At 35.9% G+C, this 22,174-nt stretch overlaps 1 protein-coding gene across 1 annotated transcript in view; it reads right to left on the bottom strand.

The window, feature by feature from the left end:
- Window positions 1-22,174, bottom strand: part of EML6 (EMAP like 6) — a 149,343-nt gene that overhangs the window by 34,999 nt on the left and 92,170 nt on the right. Inside the window, 8 exon segments of the mRNA XM_039344340.1 lie at window positions 12,000-12,013; window positions 12,015-12,127; window positions 14,188-14,389; window positions 15,237-15,413; window positions 16,092-16,180; window positions 19,553-19,684; window positions 21,115-21,267; window positions 21,787-21,928. Coding sequence (XP_039200274.1) covers window positions 12,000-12,013; window positions 12,015-12,127; window positions 14,188-14,389; window positions 15,237-15,413; window positions 16,092-16,180; window positions 19,553-19,684; window positions 21,115-21,267; window positions 21,787-21,928 — 1,022 coding nt within the window.

Genomic DNA, 22,174 nt, shown 5'->3' with positions numbered 1-22,174 from the left:
AGTGACTGAAGTCTTATACAAGTTACTCAGACTTATTTCTGAATAAATGTGTATAGGACACTGCTGTAACATGTTAATAGCATCAAGAAATTCAATTTTTAACTGTCATCTTGTAGTGCCTTCCCCAATCCAGTGCCAGTCAGATGGGTCAGACTATGTCTTTCATCACAAGGAGGTTATCCAGAATCTTTGTCTTCAACAGTAATTTTCTTCCTCCATTTGACACCAGGTTCACTAACATAGTACAAAATGAGAACTCTAAGCTATTGTTCTGATATAATTTTTCTGTCTTTATTCTTTTTTATTTCCCATCTTTTATCATTTTCCCACTTATGCTTATTTTCTCTGTGCAGTTAAATTTCATATGTTCCAGTGGCTTTATAATTCTGGTCTTCATGCAAATGTTATCCTACCCACTTCTCATTTCAAGTATGGGAAAGGAAAATGATTTACCGTATATACCGTAAATATTGGTTTGTTTAGAAGGCTATTTTCACCGCACATTTACACAAGTGTCTATGAAAGTATGAAAAATTACATTTGTGTTTAAAAATAAACTTCATTTTCACAGCTAACCATGGGGGAATGCAGTCATCAGACTCCATAGTTACAGTTACTGTCACAATCTGGCTCATATCACAGGTAATCCTTGACTTATGACCACACTTGAGCACAGAATTTATGTTGCTAAGTGAGAAATTTGTTAAGTGAGTTTTGCCTCATTTTACAACTTTTCTTGCAACAGATGTTAAGTGAATCACGGCAGTTGTTAAGTTAGTAACACAGTTGTTAAGTGAATCTGGCTTCCCCATTGACTTTGCTTGTCAGAAGGTCACAAAAGGGAATCACGTGATCCTAGGACACTACAACCGTCATAAATGTGAGTCAGTTGCCAAGTGTCCAAATGTAAATCACAGGACCATGGGGGATGCTGCAATGGTCATAAGTGTAAAAAAATGTTCATAAGTCCCTTTTTTCAATGTCGTTGTAACTTTGAATGGTCAGTAAATGAACTGTTGTAAGTTGAGGACTACCTGTACTTTTATCTTCATTTTGTAAAACCCACCAATTGTCTATGCTTTTAAATGCTAAACTAATAATATTCCCTTACTAATGTAAAACGTCAGGTCCATTTGTCTGTTTAATTCCAATATTTTCAAAATCACTTTCACCAAAATTTAATCTTTCAAAATTATTGTCGCCTTTACAAGTAGTCCTTGACCTACAATTACAATTGAGCTCAGAATTATGATGGTAAGTCATGGTAGTCTTTAAGTGAAGTGGCATGTGATTGCCTCATTTAACAACCACAATCTGTGCTCTCTTTGTTATGATTGTTAAGTTAAGCAAGGGGTTGGGGAGGTCCCTGGGAGGCCTGCTCAGCCCTGGGCCCTCACTGCAGCACCTCTCCAGCTCACACATGACCTGCCCAAGGCCTCCTAGAGCTTTCTCCACCTTGTGCTCTGCTTCCTGCCCCCTGGATCACATCAGTCCACTTTTATTTTCGAGATCGTCTTTGGGAAAGAGAAGTGGATGATTCTCCATGCATGCTTCCTATACAGAGGCTGTTTTGTGCCATGCCAGGGTGGGTGCCATCTTCCAAAATGGCGCCTAATCCTGAGATGGCACCACATGGCTGGATCAGCCGCTTCTCCTTCCCAAAGAACATCAGAAAATGATTTAATAATTAATATTATAGCAGAATTAGTCTTTTTTCTCACTGCAAATATGATTTATACTTACTTGACAATTCCCTGCCTCCAAAGGAAAGCAAGTTAAAACATAACAGTATTATTAATGTTTTCTTTCAGTAATGCGTAAACATGTTTGAATGTAACATTAATGTCATTCAAAGAAAAATGCAAGCATAAAAATATTACAAATAGGATACAATGCTTTGCTTAAGCACTTTTCAAAAGGAAAGGACATTATTGGCATAATCTTTATACTGTAGCACCACTTAGTGTAGTTAAGTCATCAACTAGAAGAACCAAGCCATTCTAGGGTAACTAGTTGTTCCCTTGATTCAACAAAAGACTGACTGTCCATAGAACAATTGCTTCAGACTTTATTCTTTACACTCTCCTCTCCCTTTTGGAATCAGATTATATTCCTGACCTTGAACCCGTTGCTATGGGATCTATCTTGAGTCTAATTTATCTATATAGCTGACTTTGGGCCTCTTGACTTTTGTTTGTTGCTCTCCACCTGAACTGTATTCTGATTTTTACTTCTTATCCTCCTGAATGACACTTTAGAAGTCCTACAAGCTCATGAGATGAGACAATCAGTAGCCAATGATCATGAAATCAAAATGAAAATTTAATTGTAGTATTTCAGGCCATAGATCTGAATACACAAGAACATGCACTCTTCACATAAAAGTTCCTATCGTATCAAAGCTTGCCATTAAACGACATCACTTGACATCATCTATGTAATTCTTTCCAGCACAAGCATTAAGCACAAATACCAGGAATGATCTGCTGCTAAGACTGGCTACTTGTGTGATGATGATTTGTTATGTTCAGCTTATTCATTTTCATTTGACCAACATATGTGGCTTCCTGTTCCTATCATATAGAAGCAGAATGGTGAAAAAACCCTTAGCATAGACATTGCTCCAGCTGACCCAGGATCACTACAACTCTACTGAGCTGTAAGGTGAGAGTTCTCCTCAGGATGAACACTGCAGTGATACAAATTATAAGATAAGCTTATTCTATTAATTGCCTTAAAATACTGTATACAAAAATACCACTCAAAATGATAAAGAATCTTCTGCAAGCTACTTCATTCTCTATATTCTTGAGATAATAATTTGTGAATAAACATCATAGGAGAAGCATGGACCATATTACAAGCCTACCTATTTCTGCAATTTTTTTTCTAAAATTTCTTCAGAATTTCCACAAAGAAGGACATATATTTAACAATGAGTTCCTGGTTGTTTCCCTAACAACTAAAATTCAGAAGGATGCTTGCTACTGAATCTGGCATTGGAGGAAATATACCTCCTAATCATTATAACTAGTGTATTTATCTCTTCCTCCATGAATGTGATTAATCCTGTTTCAAATAATCCATCCTGGTAGCCATCATTCAATTTAACAGAAAATAAAAAGATATAGTGAAATTAATGTATGCTGATATTAGGTATAGTTTATTTTTTTTAAAAAAATGCTTACTTCATCCATGTATCATTATGCTTCAAATTCAACACAAATAAGCAGAAAAGCAGATTAATTCAAACTGCCATCAGAACTGAAGAAGATTGTTGTTTGTGGGGATAGGTTATGTACCATGACTTCATAAATTCACCAAACATATTTCAAGAGATATATTTCCAGATGCCTGGAGAGGAAGATATATTCACCAGATACAGCCTTGGATATCTCTGTTCTACTTGTTGACTCTTCTAATTAAAAATAATAAGTTAAGAGAAAATTGGCAAGCTGCATACCAAAACAACAATCTGTAGTGTCATATTTATTTGCAGGAATGTCTTGTAGGAATTATTGCATTTTTATTTGCAGAAACACATTTACAGGAATAATTGACTGCACACTGGGAACTAGCTTCTATTTAGTAAATCAATATTCACTCATTATGTCCAATATGGCAGCCATTTTGGGAACATGCAGGTCTCCTATGGCAGTTACTCTGGAAATGTGCTTATCATGTGCTCCCAAATTCCAAAACTATTGCCAGCCAAAAATGTTGTCTAATTGTGTTTGATATAATATTCAAACAATATTGCAAGTATGGTCTGACCAGTGCAGCATAGAGTAAACCAATCACTTCCCCCAAATGTTCCAAATTGTTTTACATCCAGAAGAGAGAGGAGGTGGGAAAATCTGTAACTGAGCTTGAGCTTGAGAAGGCATCTCTCACATATGAGGATGTAGATTCAGTGTCTGAGATCAGTGACTACAGTATATATAGCCTGTGACTGGCATGAGGGCCTGACAACTTAAATTATGCAAGATGGGAAGATCGTATCTCCTTATAATCTCCTAGGGGACTGACTTTATTAGACAAGGACAAAACATGAAACAACATTCTAATCAAGTCATCTAAATAGAACCAAACCCCAAATTCTATCATCCTAATTACTGTAGACTGTGATTATTTTTCTTGAATGCTAACATTAAAATATTTTAGGGAGACTTTAAAGAAAAGAAACTTTTTAATGGAGAAGATGCTTATGAACTGATATAGAAATAGATGTTGGATAACATTTATTACCCAACATATGAATATGCCTTGCTTTTGTAGATGGCAAAACAAAATGCTTGTTTATAATTTAACTATTTTACTGTACACTCTTCAGAATCTCCAGACAGACCCAGGTTACAAAACTGCAAATAAATTAATACTTTTCTGGCTACAGTAAAACTATAATGCATTTGAAAAAACAACCTGATCAAACAAACTGTTCAACACTGGTTTTGGTATTCCAATAGAAGGCAGAAGAATTATTTTCTCTAGGACTGAGCCTTAGATAGCTGCTTTATGATTTCTTGCAGCCTGCCTTAGTCCACACCAATCATGTGACAAAGCTGTAGGGTGCCCTCAGATATGTCTTGAACCTCAAGATCCCTCCCCAGAGGAATGGTACTGCACAGTGGTGAGATTCAGCCAGTTCTCACCAGTTCGGCAGAACCGGTTGCTAATTTTTTGTTGCCCAGACCCAAAATGGATTTCCGGAAGCGGCATCCACACAGAGAACTGGTTGTTCACATATTTGAAACCCACCACTGATACTGCTTTTTCAACAACACTGACAATGTGTCAGATGAAAAAAAGACAACTTTGTTATCCTTGAAAGTATAGGTTTGTGCAGAGTCCAATTTGAGTCATCACCAGGACCAGAGATTTAGTCTTCCAAGCTTTTGGACTCATGCTGGAGCCCATCCTCAGGGAACTTCTCTTTCTTCAGAATGTCTAGCAATAGATAATCCTGTAACATTATCCTGGGATATGTATATTTGCTTTCATTCACATAAGTTTTTATTTCTGACTGTTTCTATTTTTTATTTTAGGCTGTAAGCTCCTACTTCTTTATGTTGCTAATATAACTTAAGACAGTGCCATGAACCTCAACTGTAGAGTTGAAAATTCTCACAATACAACATTTCTGAGATCCTGCTCATGACTCTGAAGTGATTTAACAAACCTTAAACAATCCAACTCTCATCTCCATCCTTGTCTTGCTACCTCTTACTCCCAGCCCTTTTTTCTGGCAAGGGGTTAATCAATTTTTTTTTCTGGTACAACAGAAACAATTTTTAGGATCAAAGCAAAACTTTGTTAACACAGGTACCTCAAATATGCTAACTTACAGAATGCCAGGATCCATTGCTCCTGAGGGAATTGAAATTTGGGTAAGTCGTACCTGCTTCAGCACTGCTGGGTTGCTGCTGCTTCAGCACTGCCTCATTTTCAACATCCTGTGACCATTTTCCAGCCACTTGCATAATCCCTTGCTCCCTCCCCCACCCAGCAGCAACCTCTAACCTGCTGGGACAGGAAGCTTGAGCCAATGGGTCACAGGTCGACTAATGACTGTCCCCTCTTTTCAATACTTGTTTTTATAATCTTTCCCTTAACTTGTTTGTCCTTTTGTCTGACTGTCTGTCTGTCTCTCTATTTGATTTGTTTGCCATCCATCTCTTTTTCTTTCTAGATTCATCGAAAACACCTAGCAACAATCAGCTGTCCTTCCTCAGATATTTTGTCTTCCTTCCTGTTATGATGTGAGAAATATCCTCAGTGCTCTCAATTTCTATACAGTGAATGGTGAGACTAAAAGACCCTAATGTGCCTGGTGTTTATTCCATATGTCAAAAGGAGTGTATATCCAATGCATCCCTGTTCTGCACCAGGTGATTACTGAAAGGATTACTGAAAGAATGAGAACTTCATATTAAAATGAAGATAAACAGACAAAAGACAGATGTTCTTTGACCTGCAGCTTGATGCATCTTACTCTTCCTAGCAATAGAACAGGAAAATTAATATAACATGGATAGTTATCTTTTGAGGGTTATGGCAGGAAAAGTCTATTACCAAAGTTTGTACCTACAGTAGATTAACATTCCTTTCTAGAAAGCATCAAGTGAGCAGACCCATATTGCTGCACTATCAATCAGGATATTCACAGAGGAAAATAGCTGGTCAAATATTTGTTTTGGAGTAGAATTCTTTCTCCAGTGCAAACTCATTTCAAAAAGGGTAGACAACTTGTGAATATCTACGAAGTAGATTAGTCTGGAAGCATGGAAAAAAAATAAGATCTCCCAGGAATGCATCTTCTGCATGTAGAATTCATATGCAAGTTCAGTCCATCTTCAGTGTTCAAGCTGTGAGGCAAAGTTATAAAGCAGGAACCACTTTGAGAGATCATCCAATAAATTAGGGGTTAGGATCAGAAACAGCGGAGAAGATATCAAAAAGTGGGATAGCCCTTTTATCTTCAGGCAATATAACAGAGCTATAAAAACATAAGATACTGTATAGTCTCTGATGATAATGTAATTACCATTCATTTTACAAATGAACCAAATATAGACAATCTGGACTGCTCCTGAAATGAAACAGGAAGACTTACAATAGGAGCTGGCAATAATGCACTTGGGTGTTTCTCAAAATGCCTGGCTTCCCAGCACAATTGGTTAGAGGCAAAACCATGCCATAGCACTGAGTAGGGTTACATATATTCTGAGAGGTACAGATTTATGGCACACTTGCCAAAAAATAAAAATTCACTGCAGTCATGCTTTTAGAGAGAAGGAAGAAAAAGACTTGTATTTTGCTGATATATTTAACATTCTGTTTAAAGGTCCTTATTATATTAACTGTGATACAAACCACTGATCCATTCAGTCATGCAGATCAAACAAACAGATGCTGCAGGCATAGCATATAATTCAAGTGTTAGTAAAAGACAAAATGCAGGCATCTGCAATGTTCACATTTTAATAATATGAAACAGCTATAGAGACCAGAAGCACTACCACCATTCTAGCGTGCTTGGGTTAAAGGAATTGAAGTCCAGTGCAAAACACTCCTTCTCATCCAAGACCCAATTCATTCAAATTTGCCAAACATAAGATTATATGGCTTACAATTGTCCTGAATTCTCTGAGACAGTCCCACCTCTGATCAAATTACCCCACAGTGTGGGAGCACTTTTCTTAGGATTCCCACACCACAAGACTGTTCCTGTGGCTCCTCTGATAAGTGCCCTGTTCCTAAATTACATGGAAAAGCAAGGGGCAGAGAACCAATAAGAACAAGAAAAAAAGGAAGGAGAAACAGAAAATGTAGAGAGTGGAGATATGGGCCAAAAAAAGAGGGAGAGAAGAAAAACATATGCAAATGGATGGGGAAAGGAGAGAAAAACCAGGTGTTAATTATCTTAAATAAATGTACATTACTTAACATCTTACAATCTGTGCCTAGATGCAATCTGACAATAGATGTGTCATATGAGATAAGGGATGTAAGGAATTGTTATTGGAGGAGGACATCCTTAACAGAAAAAAGTATGAAACATATTTGGATGCATAGTAACAAAGAAATGAGAAACCATCCCACTACACTGTGGCTTATCAGACTGGAGAAAGCTGGAGTACTAGTCACAGTGCTATATATGAATGAGAAAATTTTGAATTCAAATTTCTGTTGAACCGTTATGCTTATTGAACTTTGCCCCAGTTACAATCACCTTAAGATACATCACTTGCTTGATGTACCTTTTGAAAAAATATTTTCACAATTCAGCTAGCTTTCAGATCCTTTGGCATAATTATATTTCCTTCTTTATTTCAATCTTTCCAGTTCATAATTGGATTTTACTTCTAGAGGAGGTAAAGTTGAAATACATTTATGCCATAAGCAACAGTGGTGTTGTGTGGAATTAATCTGGAATCTCAGCTGGGGCACACACCAACACATCATGAAAATAGGTTTAAATCAGCATATACAGTCTGTAATAAAGTCTCAGAAACGTGTTGTTCCTTGCCAAGTGTAGAGGGTGCATGTTTGTGCAGACATCTCCTGCAACTTAGAGACACAAAACATTATATCAAAATTCAGAATTAAGCAATTAAAATAAACTTTAAATAAAAATTCAATCCATAAAAAATATATTTTTACTTGACACTGGAATGAATTACTATTTTGCATAAACAATCCTGGAGAAGACAAAGTTCTATAAAGTATCCAGAATACAGACAACTACAGTTTGAAAATTCTGGAACTAAATACCCACAGATTAGCTGTTTACATCTGACTATACAATGACTTTGCACCCTTGCAAGGGGCTGCCCACATTTAACACTTTTGCCTTGGATGCTAATTAAATTTTGAACTCTGGATAAAGACTTTTGTTGTTTTAACCTGAGCAAAAACAAACAATAGTGAAGAAATTCTTCCAATAGCAACCATATCAAATTGAATAAATTCAATTCAATTAAATTGAAGTATTAATACCACTTTACAATGGCTTGGTAAGGCCACACTTGGAATACTGCATCCAGTTTTGGTCACCACGATGTAAAAAAGATGTTGAGACTTTAGAAAGAGTACAGAGAAGAGCAACAAAGATGATTAGGGGACTGGAGGCTAAAACATATAAGGAATGGTTGCTGGAATTGGGTATGTCTAGTTGAATGAAGAGAAGGACGAGGGGGGACATGATAGCAGTGTTCCAATATCTCAGGGGCTGCCACAAAGAAGACGGAGTCAAGCTATTTTCCAAAGTGCCTGAAGGCAGGACAAGAAGCAACGGGTGGAAACTAACCAAAGAGAGAAGCAACCTAGAACTAAGGAGAAACTTTCTGACAGTTAGAACAATTAACCAGTGGAACAACCTGCCTCCAGAAGCGGTGAATGCTCTAACACTGGAAGTTTTTAAGAAGAGACTGGACAGCCATTTGTCCAAAATGGTATAGGTTTCCTGCCTGAGCAGGGGCTTGGACTAGATGACTTCCAAGGTCCCTTCCAACTTTATTATTATTATTATTATTATTATTATTATTATTATTATTATTATTTACTGGTTGTTTACTTTAACCATTGTTTTTTGAGTGAGCATACATGAAATAGTCTCAGTTTGCATACGCCATAAGTAAAATGAGTTACTTTTTTTGCTTTTAGTTACTTTTGTCTTGCCTAGTCTGCCTTGGCAGACAATTATTGTGAAATGATGTTTATCAGGTAACAAAGAATCAAAAGAAACAGGTCGCCATTATTTTAGGCTGGAATGCAGCTTTGGAGTTATGAGAGCATGAAATGAGCATTCTTGGTAACTGTTTACTATGCGAGTATGGCCAATCACTAAACATTTATCAGAAGGAAAACTTATCTATTGTATGATCTTCTTTAGCCACATTATGCAAATGCCATAAAAAGTAGGCAATGGTAAACAAAACAAAATAAAATAAAATAAAAACATAGAGATCAGTCCCTTTCTCAAGGCAGGAGACCTTATACCATTTTGATCAATTATTGAAAACCTTCAGTGATGGAGCACTTACAACTCTGGGAGGCAAACTATTCCATTCATTAATTGTTCTCACTGTCAAAAGTTTCTCTTGCTAGGTTGAATCTCTCTTTAACAAGCTTCCACCCATTACTTCTTGCCCTGCCCTCTGGTGTTTTGGAAAATAAGTCAACCCCCTCTTCTTAAACTATCCATTCCTAGTGTTTTTACGTTTCTCCTGATATGCAATTTTCATTAAATTTTCATTTAACAAAGTGGGCACTTTCCCATACATAACCATTTTCAGTTTTTTCAACAAACATCCATTCTTTGTAACAAACCACATCCTCCATATCTTAAATTTTCTCCATCCATTCCCCATCTTTAAGAAACTATCCACCAAAGTACATAAATTCATCTACTTGCTCTGTTTTTTCACCATTTATGCATGACTTGCAATTGTTCATTGCATTTTCATTGTCAAGCACAACTATCTTGATGTTTGATGCAATAATTTTCAGATCTGTACTCCTCATTGCATAATACAATCTGACATTCGCTGCAAATGAATCAGGATCTCAACCAATAAATGGCATTGTATGCATAACAAAGGACATGCATTTTAATAATTTCAAACAATATATGTGTAACATTATCACAAGTATTCCTTGTACATTTACCTATGAATAAATTAAATAAGTAAGGGGACATCATATAGGTAGTCCTCGTTTATCGATCATAATTAAGACTGACAACTTAGTTATTAAGTAAAGCGATTGCTAAATGAAACTGTAACTGCTTACAATCCTACTTCAGCTTTCATTTGCTTTAAAGACCTATGAAGTTTGTAAATGCAAGGATTGGTTGTAAAGTAATTTTTTCAGTATTGTAACTGTGAGGAATCTCTAAACAAGGTAGTTGCTAAACAAGGACTGCCTGTGTATCTTTGTCTTAGCTCCAACTTAATGTTCAACCATCTGTGAAACAATTAGTCTCACAGTGCCTTTATTTGAATCATGTACTTATTTCATTCAGCAACAATGAGCTCCATATACATGTAAAATGTTTCATTGTCCAACATACAGTATTGCCTTTATCATATATTTGCTCTAAAGCAAAAAATAAACATAAAATAATCTTTTTCCACAAATTAATCACATATTATACATTTCTTGTGATTAATTGAAAAAAAAAACTGGTTTTTGTATTATGCCTGGCTAATGCAATGTTGTACTTCCCAAATTTTACTCATTATTGCCTTTTCTATCATTTCAATCAGAACTATACGAAACACATTCACTAATGATTCAAGTTAAATTTGTGAGGTATACTTTTACAATGTTTTGTTTTCCAGATGATCAGGCACAGATGCAATCTTCACATACAGTTGAAAGGATAGCCATTTCACAATCATATTATATCTCTCTAATTTCACTGTTAACTCTTGCAGCCTTCTCAAAGCAGTGAATATCTTCCTTCTCACTGATTTTTGATGAAATGTTAACATTTATAATATTTATTTCAAACATGGTTTGAAACAATCTTTGTTATCCTTAAAACATATATTTTTAAGGATAATCAAGATTTGCTTTTTTTGAGAAGTGATCAGTTTAAATTCAAAGACATGTCTGTTTTTACCTCTGCCTTCCTTGTCCCTGTCCTGCTAAAACAAGGAGAATTCCAGGTAAAGTAGAAAGCACAAGCAAACGGGTTGCTACAGAACCAATGCTAGAATTTTGGGGCCCTTGAATTGTTAAAAGAATATTTCAGAACAAATTCTCACAATCCTACAAAGTGTTAGCTGTAACCCTCATGAGCTGAGGAAAAGATCTACAATATAAAGTAAAAGATTAAAAACAAGAGTGTAAACGTAACTTTAGAAATGCCAATCATTTACAGAGGAAATGTTTTTTTATTATTATTATTTGTTATATTAGTACTCTTAAGGTTGTCACGCTATTTTCTTTCACCTAGATATCAATAATATTGCCTAAATATTGACATAAAGTAACACTATAGATTTAAAGTTAGGTAAATTATCCCAAAAGACCACTGACTATTGCACTGACTTCAAGCAAACAGATCAGCCACGTAATTCAGAATCAACATTTCATTATAAAATATAAAGTATATGCATACAGATTTTTTGAAACTGGAGGTTGCAATTTAGCACTCTGAACATACTATCTTGAAATACTTGGGAAGAGGAAATGAACTCTGATTCAGAGTATTGTGGAAACATTAGTACAGGTTTTCTGAAGACTATTAAATGGAATAGTAGTGATTAAGGCACCAAGCTAGAAACTGTGAATTCTAGACTTGCCTCAGCCATATTAGCCAGCTGGGTGATCTTGGGTCACTCATATGTTCTCAGTTCTAGGAAGCAGGCAATGGCAAATTACTTCTGAAATCTTGCCAAGAGTACAGGCATGTTTCCTGAAGTTTGTATCTTTTCCCCAAATGTACTTCTTGACTTGTTGCACCCAAGGAGGCATTCCCCATAACATACCTTTCTTCTACTGAACACTTCCTTTAATTGTTGGTGTGGCTTTGTGCCTTCCATCTCTCGGATGCTCACTGCATAGATCTTTGTAGTGTAATCAATTGCTTTTTCTCGTGCAACATCACTGTCATAACCTTTGATAAGTGTGAAATAGATCATTTATTTATTTATTTTATTTAGAAAATTTATATTGCTGCCTACAAGCACATGACGACTCAAGGCAGCTTACATGGATATAAAAACACCATATAAAAGAAATAATAATAATAATAATAATAATAATAATAATAATAATAAAATAATAATAACACACACTCCCCAGTGACAACACACATTCATACTAGCCATTTAATTGGCTCCATCCTACTCTGGGTTCCCCAGGCCTGCTGGCAGAACCAGGTCTTCAGCACCTTCTGAAAGAGAGTTAGAGTGGGGGCCAGTCTAATCTCTGGGGGAATGATATTCCAGAGAGAGGGAGCCACCACGGAGAAGGCCCTTCTTCTGGGTCCTGCCAGATGTATCTCCTTAGGGGACAGGACCTGCAACATTCCTTGCTTCCCCACTCTAGTGGGTCAGGTAGATGTGACCGACAAGAGACAGTCCCTCAAATAAAGCCACAAAGGGCTTTAAACGTGACAACCAGCACCTTGAATTGTACCTGGAAGCAAATCGGTAACCAATGCAGTTCCTGCAGGAGAGGTGACATATGTGCACACCGAGATATGCACAAAAACATGCGGATTGCTGCATTTTGCACCAACTGGAGCTTCCAGATGCTCTTCAGGGTCAGCCCTATGTTTAGCACGTTGCAATAGTCAAGATGAGGGGTGACTAGGGCATGAGTGACTTTGAGTAGGGATTGTTGGGCCAGGAAAAGGTGTAACTGGTGCACAATCTGCAGTTGTGCAAAGGCCCTCCTGGTCATGACTGCCACCTGCTCTTTGAGCAGGAGTTGCAAGTTCAGGAGTACCCCCAGATTACGCACAGAGTCTGTTTGGGGCAGTGCCACCCCATCCAAGACCAAAGGTGGCAATTCTCCATGGGCCAAAAAACCCCAAACCCAGAGCTACTTGGTCTTGCTAGGGTTCAGTTTCAACCCATTGCTCCCCATCCAGCCCCTAACAACCTCCAGGCACTGTAGAATAAGAATAATACTTGTTTAAGAACTTCCAATTTTTCAATGTGGAAATTATATATGAATTACTTAAATACAGATTATGGTATCCTGAGCCATGTTTTGACAGCTTTAAAATATTATATTTGCAGAAAAAATGATTTCTTTAAAAACCCCTTAATTTGTAATTAATTTGTTTCCATGATCTTATTTGCTTTTAAGATAAGATTCTTTTACATTTCCAGAAACAAGTAATACGTAAATGTATTTAAAGAAAGTGGAAAATTACAGTGAAGTAATGAAACTCATTACTTATGTGAAGCAATTGAAAAATTATTTAAATTTTTGAAATAACCTGGGATATTTCCAAATATGGAGAAATTTGGAGGAAAATGATATGCTTCTTGTAATAAGATCTTCTTCTGTATTTCCCAATGCCAACTCTGTGGTGCTGAGGTAGGCAATATTTCGTCTGCTGATATCACTAGAACTTCAGTTATGTTTCTTTGTACTTGCCAGCTCTCTCAATCTCACTCATTCAAAAACATGTATTTAATAAATAAAATTCAACATGAAGCTGGCATGTTTGAAACATTGGCCTGTCACATAACATTTATTTGCAGGAATATCTTCAGGTTGCACACAGCTTTCCTTGACATAGTAGAAAAGCATGCTGGAATGCTAATCCACTTTCAATTAAAATGATGTTTTTAGACTGCCATGCACACTGTAGCAGCCATTTGTAAATAGGACTATATATATCTACTACATCAATTACTGTTACTGTTAAATGTTTGTAGATGAGTGTAAGTTATATTACACACACACACACACACACACACACACACACACACACATATATAGTTAATAAACCTATGTATGTATGTATGTATATATATATATACATACATACACATACATACATACATACATACATACATACATACATACATACACAGAAATGTATGAATCAGTTCTAATAGATTAATGGAATTTTGCCCAAGGTACAAAAATGCTGAGGTTATTCAGCAGGCCTCCTCTATAGAATTATTTTTATAGACAAAAGCAAGGGGTCTTTACCTCCATCTTCTTCTGCATCGGTATCTGATTCCTCACTATCAACTAGCTTGCTTTCCTGGGTTCCAACAAATTCTCGAGTCCAGATCATCAGGGCAGTGTCAGCACCACCCACTGTCAATAGCACAGAATCATTATGTAACCACCGGACATTGGTGACATGGGAACTATGACCCACATACTTCTTAAACTTGGCATGCTGACCCTGTAACACAGGCAAATCATATGATCAGCAGTTTCTTTTTCCTGATATGGACCCATGCATTCTGTTTCTAAGAAATTTAAGAGGCTGCCGAAATCCAAGCAGGTATGAAGCTGAAATCCTTCAAGAAGAATCTTCTCAGCAGGCAGCCTCAACTTGCAGCCAACCCTGCTGGCTTCCCTATTGACTTTCTTTCTGGGAAAGGTGACAGAGAATATTGCAAATGTGTGATCACATGATCATAATGCACTTGTGTGAGCAGGTTGCCAAGCCTCCAGATTGTAATCACATGTCTACAGGATGGTGGTGGTGTGAAATTTTGTGACTCTGAGAAGTGCTTTACAGGCTATTAAGCACCCTTTCTAAAACTCTTAGTAATTTGAACTATCATTAAGCAAATGGTTGTAAATTGATTACTACATATAATGCTGTAGGAATTCCTGTAAAATCCAAATGGGTTATTTGCCTTCTTTTTAGTTTCAGCCATCCGTATCAGTTGGAGTTGGGGCAGCATCAAGCCAAATAAATAAATATAGCTCAAACTGATTTTTTGATACTCAAGGAGATTCTCTCACACATTTTTGACTACCAAATGAAGAAACAAATCCTTCACCCAGATTCTCAACTCTTACTAAAAACATATTACCAGAATGCTTCTGTCCATTAAACTGCATTTTTAAATTTTTTATCTTGGAGTACATGTACACTGGTTAGCTCTTCCTTATAGATACTTTAGATAAAAGCCATCAAGCTTAATTGAGCAATCTCAAATGTATAAAATTCCTATTTTCTATTTTTCCTTGGTATACATAATTCTTTCATTGTCACTTTTGAAAAATATTTCAATTACCTTTACTGGATATCTGAAGAGTTTTACAAACCCAAAGTCATCCCCTGTAGCTAAGAGAGCGCTATCTTTAGTAAGGGAAGCTGCGTTGATAACAGTGACATCACTATGCATTGGCCAAATTCCTTCACAAGTAGGACCAAGAACACATGTCCAGGTATCCCATTCAATCTTTTCAATCTGGAATCAAGCATTTTTTAAAAATCCAACATTATAAAGTGTAAGCACATTTTATGGAACTATTTTTTTCAATATCTTGTAAACTGCACAAACAACTGGTCTCCAATTAACAGGAGAATGGTCCAATATGATTTTTAGATTCCCTGCTTCATAATATGATATTATGATATGATAATATTGATATAATATTGATTTTTTTCCCACAAATTAGACAAGAGGAAAAAATATATCCCTTGGTATTTGCAGGGTGCTTTTTATCACCTGAGTTAAATCTTGTCTAGTTATTTTTGTAAATTGACCCTTATCTATGGTAGCCATTTAGTGAGAATTCCTATAGCATGCTTTCAATATTCAAATGCACTTACCACACTAAAATTCTGCCGCTGCCTTGAATGATAATTACAGATTAATGCAATTATGCTTAGCAGAAAGAAAGTCAAGTTGATATAAAATGAATGCATTATGGTAAAAAAAGAGGAAGAGTTCTTTAGCCCATCTCTACAAAAACCTATACAGTATTTTTATAAATATGTTGGGTTAATGAATGAAACAGAGCCTTTATCACACTTTAGAAAGTATACCAAGCAGAAAACAAACTGCACATTAGACCACTCTTTTTCTATCAGACAGTAGTGAAATAACATGTAAAATACAGAAATTCATTTCATTTTTCCCTACCTCTGTGGATCTTATTATATGCCTCTTTCCTCTTGGAGCTTCAAAGAAGAATTGTTCTTTGGCACCAGAATTGACTTGTAGTAGCTTCCCTTGAACATGAAAGAGTTTACAGAAATTAGACTCAACAGGTTTTTCTGACACAGAAGGTAAACTTACTTACTTTTGGCTACAAGCTATCTGCTAAAGGCTTATGAAGATAAAGACTTTCAGGACTTCCAGTTCTGGTTCGCATGACTCTGGTTGTGTCTGGAGACTCGTCTCCACACTGGCCGGGTTTTTCCTTCTCTGGTAGACCTCTTAGTGGGTTGAAAGTCACCCTGGAGGGCAGACCACAGAGGAGGAGGCTTGCTGGAGATTGCGGGAGGGCGGCAGCTTCTCTTGTGGCTCCAGCTATCTCCTTAGGGCCGATAGAGCAAAAGATCATCCTGCAAGATGGCCGATTACCCTCTGCACCAGCCGAAAGTCACAGCTACATCTAAGCGTGAATAGACCCACCACGGATGATCCGGGTGAGACCCCTTCTGCTCCTCTCTTCACCCTACTCTGTTTTTTTTTTTTTGCCTGTAAAAGCTCTGTTGGAATCATTTCCCCATCTTGAAAAAGCAGCTTTGGTATGCGTGGGAAAAAGGCGCTGAACAAAAAGGTTAGAACAAAATATTTTAAAGACTACGCTTTATTTTTATCTACTTTGGGGTACAGAAAAAACTTTTTCCTAAGAGCTGTAATATCATATTATACTGAAAGATTATTTCTTTTTCCACCGTTTCCTTTAAAAGATAGAAAAAGGTGAAAAATGGTGTCTGGAAAAGATTTTTTAACTTACTGAGGACATCTAGTGGTGAAAAGTTAATATTGCAACTGCTGGTTATTGTTTGGAGATGAGATGGACTTGGCCTTCAAATTACTCTTGAAGAGAAAAGATAAGCGGATGCAGCTGTGGGAACTGTGGGGGTGGATACTGCTTAACTTTTATTAAATACAGCCTCCACTAAAAGAAAAAAGGGACTCTCTTCAATTACTATTAAAATGGAGAAACCTTATTCACAATTAAACTATAAACTTATATGGGAAAAGATTTATGAGGCTACTGAAGAAATATGTGCTAAAATGAAAGAGATTACTACAGAATTAAGAGCCAGAAGCCATACTCCAAACCTTCAAACTGACTCTCAGACAACATCTGACTATTCTATAAACCAAAACATACTAGAAGAGGAATTAATTGAGACTAAAGAGGAATTTATTTTACCTTACAAGCATTTCATCTATACCTTTGAGGATCAGAAAAATCAAAGACTGAGATTTGAGCCTTTAAAGCAATGAGGCTTTAAGGATAAGAGAAATAGATGCCCAATGCAGAGGATGGGATGCTTCTTACTGTCTCAAATGATACTACAAGCAACAAAGAGAGACCTATTGGCTGAAAGGGAAGCCTTGTTATGGAAACCTGCCTGGCACAAAAAGAAGGCCAGAATAAGACTGAAAAGATAAATTCAAAACTATATGTAATGGATCAAAGCCACTGTAGAATTATGGACTGATTTAAGGATTAAGATTTAGAGTTAGAAGTAAGAGAAAAATGGGTAATTATTAGAATATATATCTTAAATAGATTAAGAATGTATTTTTTGGATTAATAGGTTTATTTGTATGAAAACTATTATGTAATGGAATGAAGAAAATTGAAGAGGCGTTTTAGATCTGGACTGAATAATTAACCGAGTATGTTAAATTAGTAAGATGATGTTTTTGTCTGATAATATGGATGTTATTAGGTATGATAATTAACTGGATGAAATTTGAATCTGGTCCAATGGGCTGAAATGATTTAAGGTTTGATATTATTTTGTCACCTTAAAGAGATTGATTGATTGATGGATTATATATCTATAGGGTAGACTAATATTTTATTTTAATTAGGAGATATATTGTGTAGTGGAAGAAGAAATAAATGAGATTTGTGATAAAATTAAGGATTTAAGAGATTAAGAACTAGAATATATCTGGAAGGGATACCTGAATTGATAATCTGTTTATTTAAAGTCAAATTTGACTATGGTAATTGTAAATTCACAAAGCTCTAAAACAGGTTTAGGATTTATAGAAATTTAAATTAGAAATGGATTATCTTAAATATATTATGCTATTTGAGAGAAATAGAGAGGGAATATTTAATGTATTGATTTGAGTTATTCATATATGGTTTTATTTCTGGATGTTTGATTACCCCAGCACCACGGTGTGTCTTAAGCACTTTTGTTCTAAAAATTAAAAAAACAATAAAATTTGTTTTTTTTTTTTTAAAAAAAGATAAAGACTGTCAGCAAGAGGGGACAATGGTAACACTAAAAGTAACATGTCTAGAACCATGAACAATGCTCATTGCTTCATTCTACATTTTAAACAAAAACTGGAGGGAGAAGGAGTACTGCAAATTTATAGCAGAAGACACATGCTTATAATACATGCATGCATACCTGTCTAGCTATCTACCTATTTATTTATTTGATTTCTATAACCATCCATCTCAACAAACAACTCTGATAATTGCTGCACTATTGAGCCCTAAAGAATCTGGACTCCATATTTTCAGTTTTGCATTTTAAAGTTTTTCCTTATTAATAGGGATAAAATAATTGCTCATGTACCATATAGTTGGAAAATCAGTTGTTTTTAAAAAGAGACAAGTTATAAGCCTGATGAACACAAGGTATTCAAGAGTTGACTAATTAACTGGCAAAGCAAAGCCTATTTCATAGTTTGGGGAAATAAGGAGTACACTCTTTATCTTGTATTATTTTAATAAATAGTCTGGCAAGCTGGGAAAAGTGCTTATGTTGCTTTCTTCTATCACTGCTTCTTAGCTTGTCTATACAGACATTGGGGGAGAGGGGGAAAGAATGGAATGCAGGCTTCAGACATCAAACTACCAAGCCATGAAAACCAAAGTCATGCAAGAGCTGTTTACTGAGGCCTGAAGAAACTCTCTCTCATAATAATTGTCTGACACATAATTGGATAATGTGACCTGCACTATTGGGGGGGGGGAGATTTAATACTTTTAATACACTGATTTTAGCACCAATTAGCCAGAGCTGGTTTTCTGTTCATCTGTGCTGAAATGATGTGCTGAATAAAGTTTTGCATTAGAGATTGGAATGTCTCAGCTGTGCTTACTTCATTGGGATTAGTCAGAACCTCAGTCAGAACCTTGACATAGTCATCCATTTTTTATTAATTATAGCATTTTGTTTAGAATAAACAATCCACAGAACTCTAGTCTGATTACTATAAGTTGAAATATAGATGAGCATTTTTACAGTTTTAGATTTTAAAACTGTTATAGAACTACTCTTTTCTATTTCTCATCACAAGTCAAGGAAAATACACAATCTTCTGCAATCTCATCAATCACAAAGAGACCTGTAATAAATAAAATGTTTTGTTTTGCTGTGTTTTACCTCTTGAATCCCAATCTATGTGTGTGATATAGCTAGATGCTCCTTTGCAGATTCCAACTCTTTTGCTGGTAAGTACACTGTAAATATCTACAAAGTTATCGTGGGAAGCCACCGCCAGGTATTTTCCTGAATCTGAAAAATATATTCAAGTAAATCCGGCATTTGCAAGGAATACATCAAAACATCTCTATGGAATTGAGATCAGATATTATGGAAAAAGCAGCAAGCAGAGGGAGAGAGTCCAATAGATCAGTTTAGTACCACAGTCACATCTCTTGCTCTAGAGACCAAGTTATAAGATTTATTGCTGCTATTATGCCTTCCTTATAATATTGTATGTCTGCTTATATTAGAAGGAAACATGACAGTGGGAGATAGAAACTGTCATTATAAAAGACAAAAATACATTGAGGGAAAAATTGTTAAAGAAGCCTAAGTAATGGAGTATAGCTTGTAGTAAAGGAACCAATGAGAATTTTTTTACTCTTCAAGCTTTATTATAACTCTCAGTTTCCCTCAGGTCTGCCAATATTTATTTACTTATGAGACTGATATAGACATTCATCTCATGTGCCATAACTCTGGGCTGCTCACAGCAGTGCTAATGAGAACCTACAAAGCAATAAAAACCAACATCCAAAAGAAACTACTTCTGCTGCCCCAAACAATCCTTCCTGATACTGGGCTGTAACCCACCCTGTCCCAAAGGCTGGGAGAAAGCCAGCTTTCTAAGGCCTTCTGGAAATTTAAAAGAGTGAGGGCCTGCCGGATCTCAGGTGGAGGGTCTTTATGGATAGGGGCTGGTGCAGAAAAAAGGAGTTAATTCTTTTTCTGTATGGGGTGATGTTATGATAGAAATGTTGTGACAGAAAAAGGTGGTGTTGTAGAAAGAGCCTCATTTGAAAAATGAGTATGTTATTGGTGTATAGAAAGTGGGCTTTGTGTATGGTGCTGAATTATAATTCCCAGCATCCTTCAGCCTTAGCAAAGCTGGGGCGACAAAAGATGATGTTAACAACATTTGGAGGTCCATAAATTGCCTGAAAATAGTTTAAGAAATGGAAACAGGTCTTTTTCTTTTCTTTTTTTTACTTGAGAGCTCATTTTATTTTTTTTAAAAAAACAGTATTTTTAAGCCTATGGATGATGGAGGGGCATACTTTATACTTTTTAAATGTTCAGGTCAAGGTAAGCAGTTTTAATTACAAAATGAATGCAGGGTTTTAACATACCTGTTTTGTTACACTACAGTGAAAGTTTGCTACATTACACTGCTACCAAATTTTGGTACTGTAATCTATGGATCCTTTGGAACTATAGAATGGGAGTTGATTGCCCTCATGCTAATGGAGTAAGAGATGGCTGTTTAAGCTTGCTTAGTTTCTCTGTATCATGAAATAATGTCTTATCATAGATTAACATATCTTTAAGAAAGCAAATTTAACCTCACATACAAACATATATAGTATATGTGGTTTATTAATGTTTATAAATATCCCTTGCCCCCCTCATCATTTTCATTTTAAAAATCTTAAAATAATAATAAAAAAGTTCACTTTGACCTCGAGAAAATTTGATGTCAGAGATCATTTCTTTTCTGTGATGGAAAGAAAGCATATCTTCCAAAGTATCAGAATTCACTACCAGAAAGCTTCCATCATTCAATCCAACTGCCAAGGCTTTCCCATCAGGGGAGAAGGCACAGCATCGTCCACCTAAACAAGTTCAGAGAAAGTCTGTGGCTAAATCTTAGAGATCAGGGAGTGAAATTTTGGGACAACAAAGAGCTCCTCAATCCCACCGCACACAAATGATGGTGGTGATGGAGTCACAGTCAAGTTCCCATGCTAAAAATTGTTATTAAGAATTTTAATTACAATAGTAAAAACTAATACAAACTAAATTAGAGAAAGAGAAGAAAATAAAAAAAAAATGCAGGGAAAAAAGAAAAAACAAATAAATAATAAAGAATAAAGAAAAAGAAGAAAAATATAAAAATATAAAAATAAATGATTTCCAAAATTCATTACAAGTATAAAAAAATAAAGTTAAACAGATATCTCTCCATCCCATATCCCATTCCTTATTTATAAGCAAATCCATAAAACATTAACTTTTCAATCCTAGACTCCTTCCTGTTTTTCAATATCTTAAAATGATTGATCATCCATTGGTGTAAATAGTGTCTAGTAGCTTCTATTGGTATCTGCCTTCCCATGGTCACAAATGGTTACCTTTTTTAAGTTTTCGCACTGCCAGCATACGATGTTGGGAGGAAAGCTCCCAGATCCTTAGAGTTTTATCATCACTCACTGTTGCACAGATAGGCAAGAGGGGATGTGCTGCCAGACCCCAGACCTCTCCTTCCATATGGCCCTGTTTATAAATAGGGAAAATATTCCTAAAGAAAAGCAGATGCTGTGCAACTGTTTCCAATTCCAACCTAAGACTGATTTCTAGACAGCATTTTGCTACTCTTAAAAAATCCATAAACTTACAATGTAGTAACCACTGCTTCTGTATATATTTTTATATGTGCTTGTACATTCTTTAGGGTGTCATAATTCATACACCTATTTTCTATATTTCTGCATTGTTCTGATTTTTCTCTGCATTCCTGAC

The sequence above is a fragment of the Crotalus tigris genome, unplaced genomic scaffold (assembly GCF_016545835.1).
Source record: "Crotalus tigris isolate CLP2741 ecotype Arizona unplaced genomic scaffold, ASM1654583v1 scf7180000017903.3850313, whole genome shotgun sequence".
NCBI lineage: Eukaryota > Metazoa > Chordata > Lepidosauria > Squamata > Viperidae > Crotalus > Crotalus tigris.
Note: the sequence above shows the minus strand (reverse complement) of the source record. Positions and strands in the feature narration are given on the sequence as shown.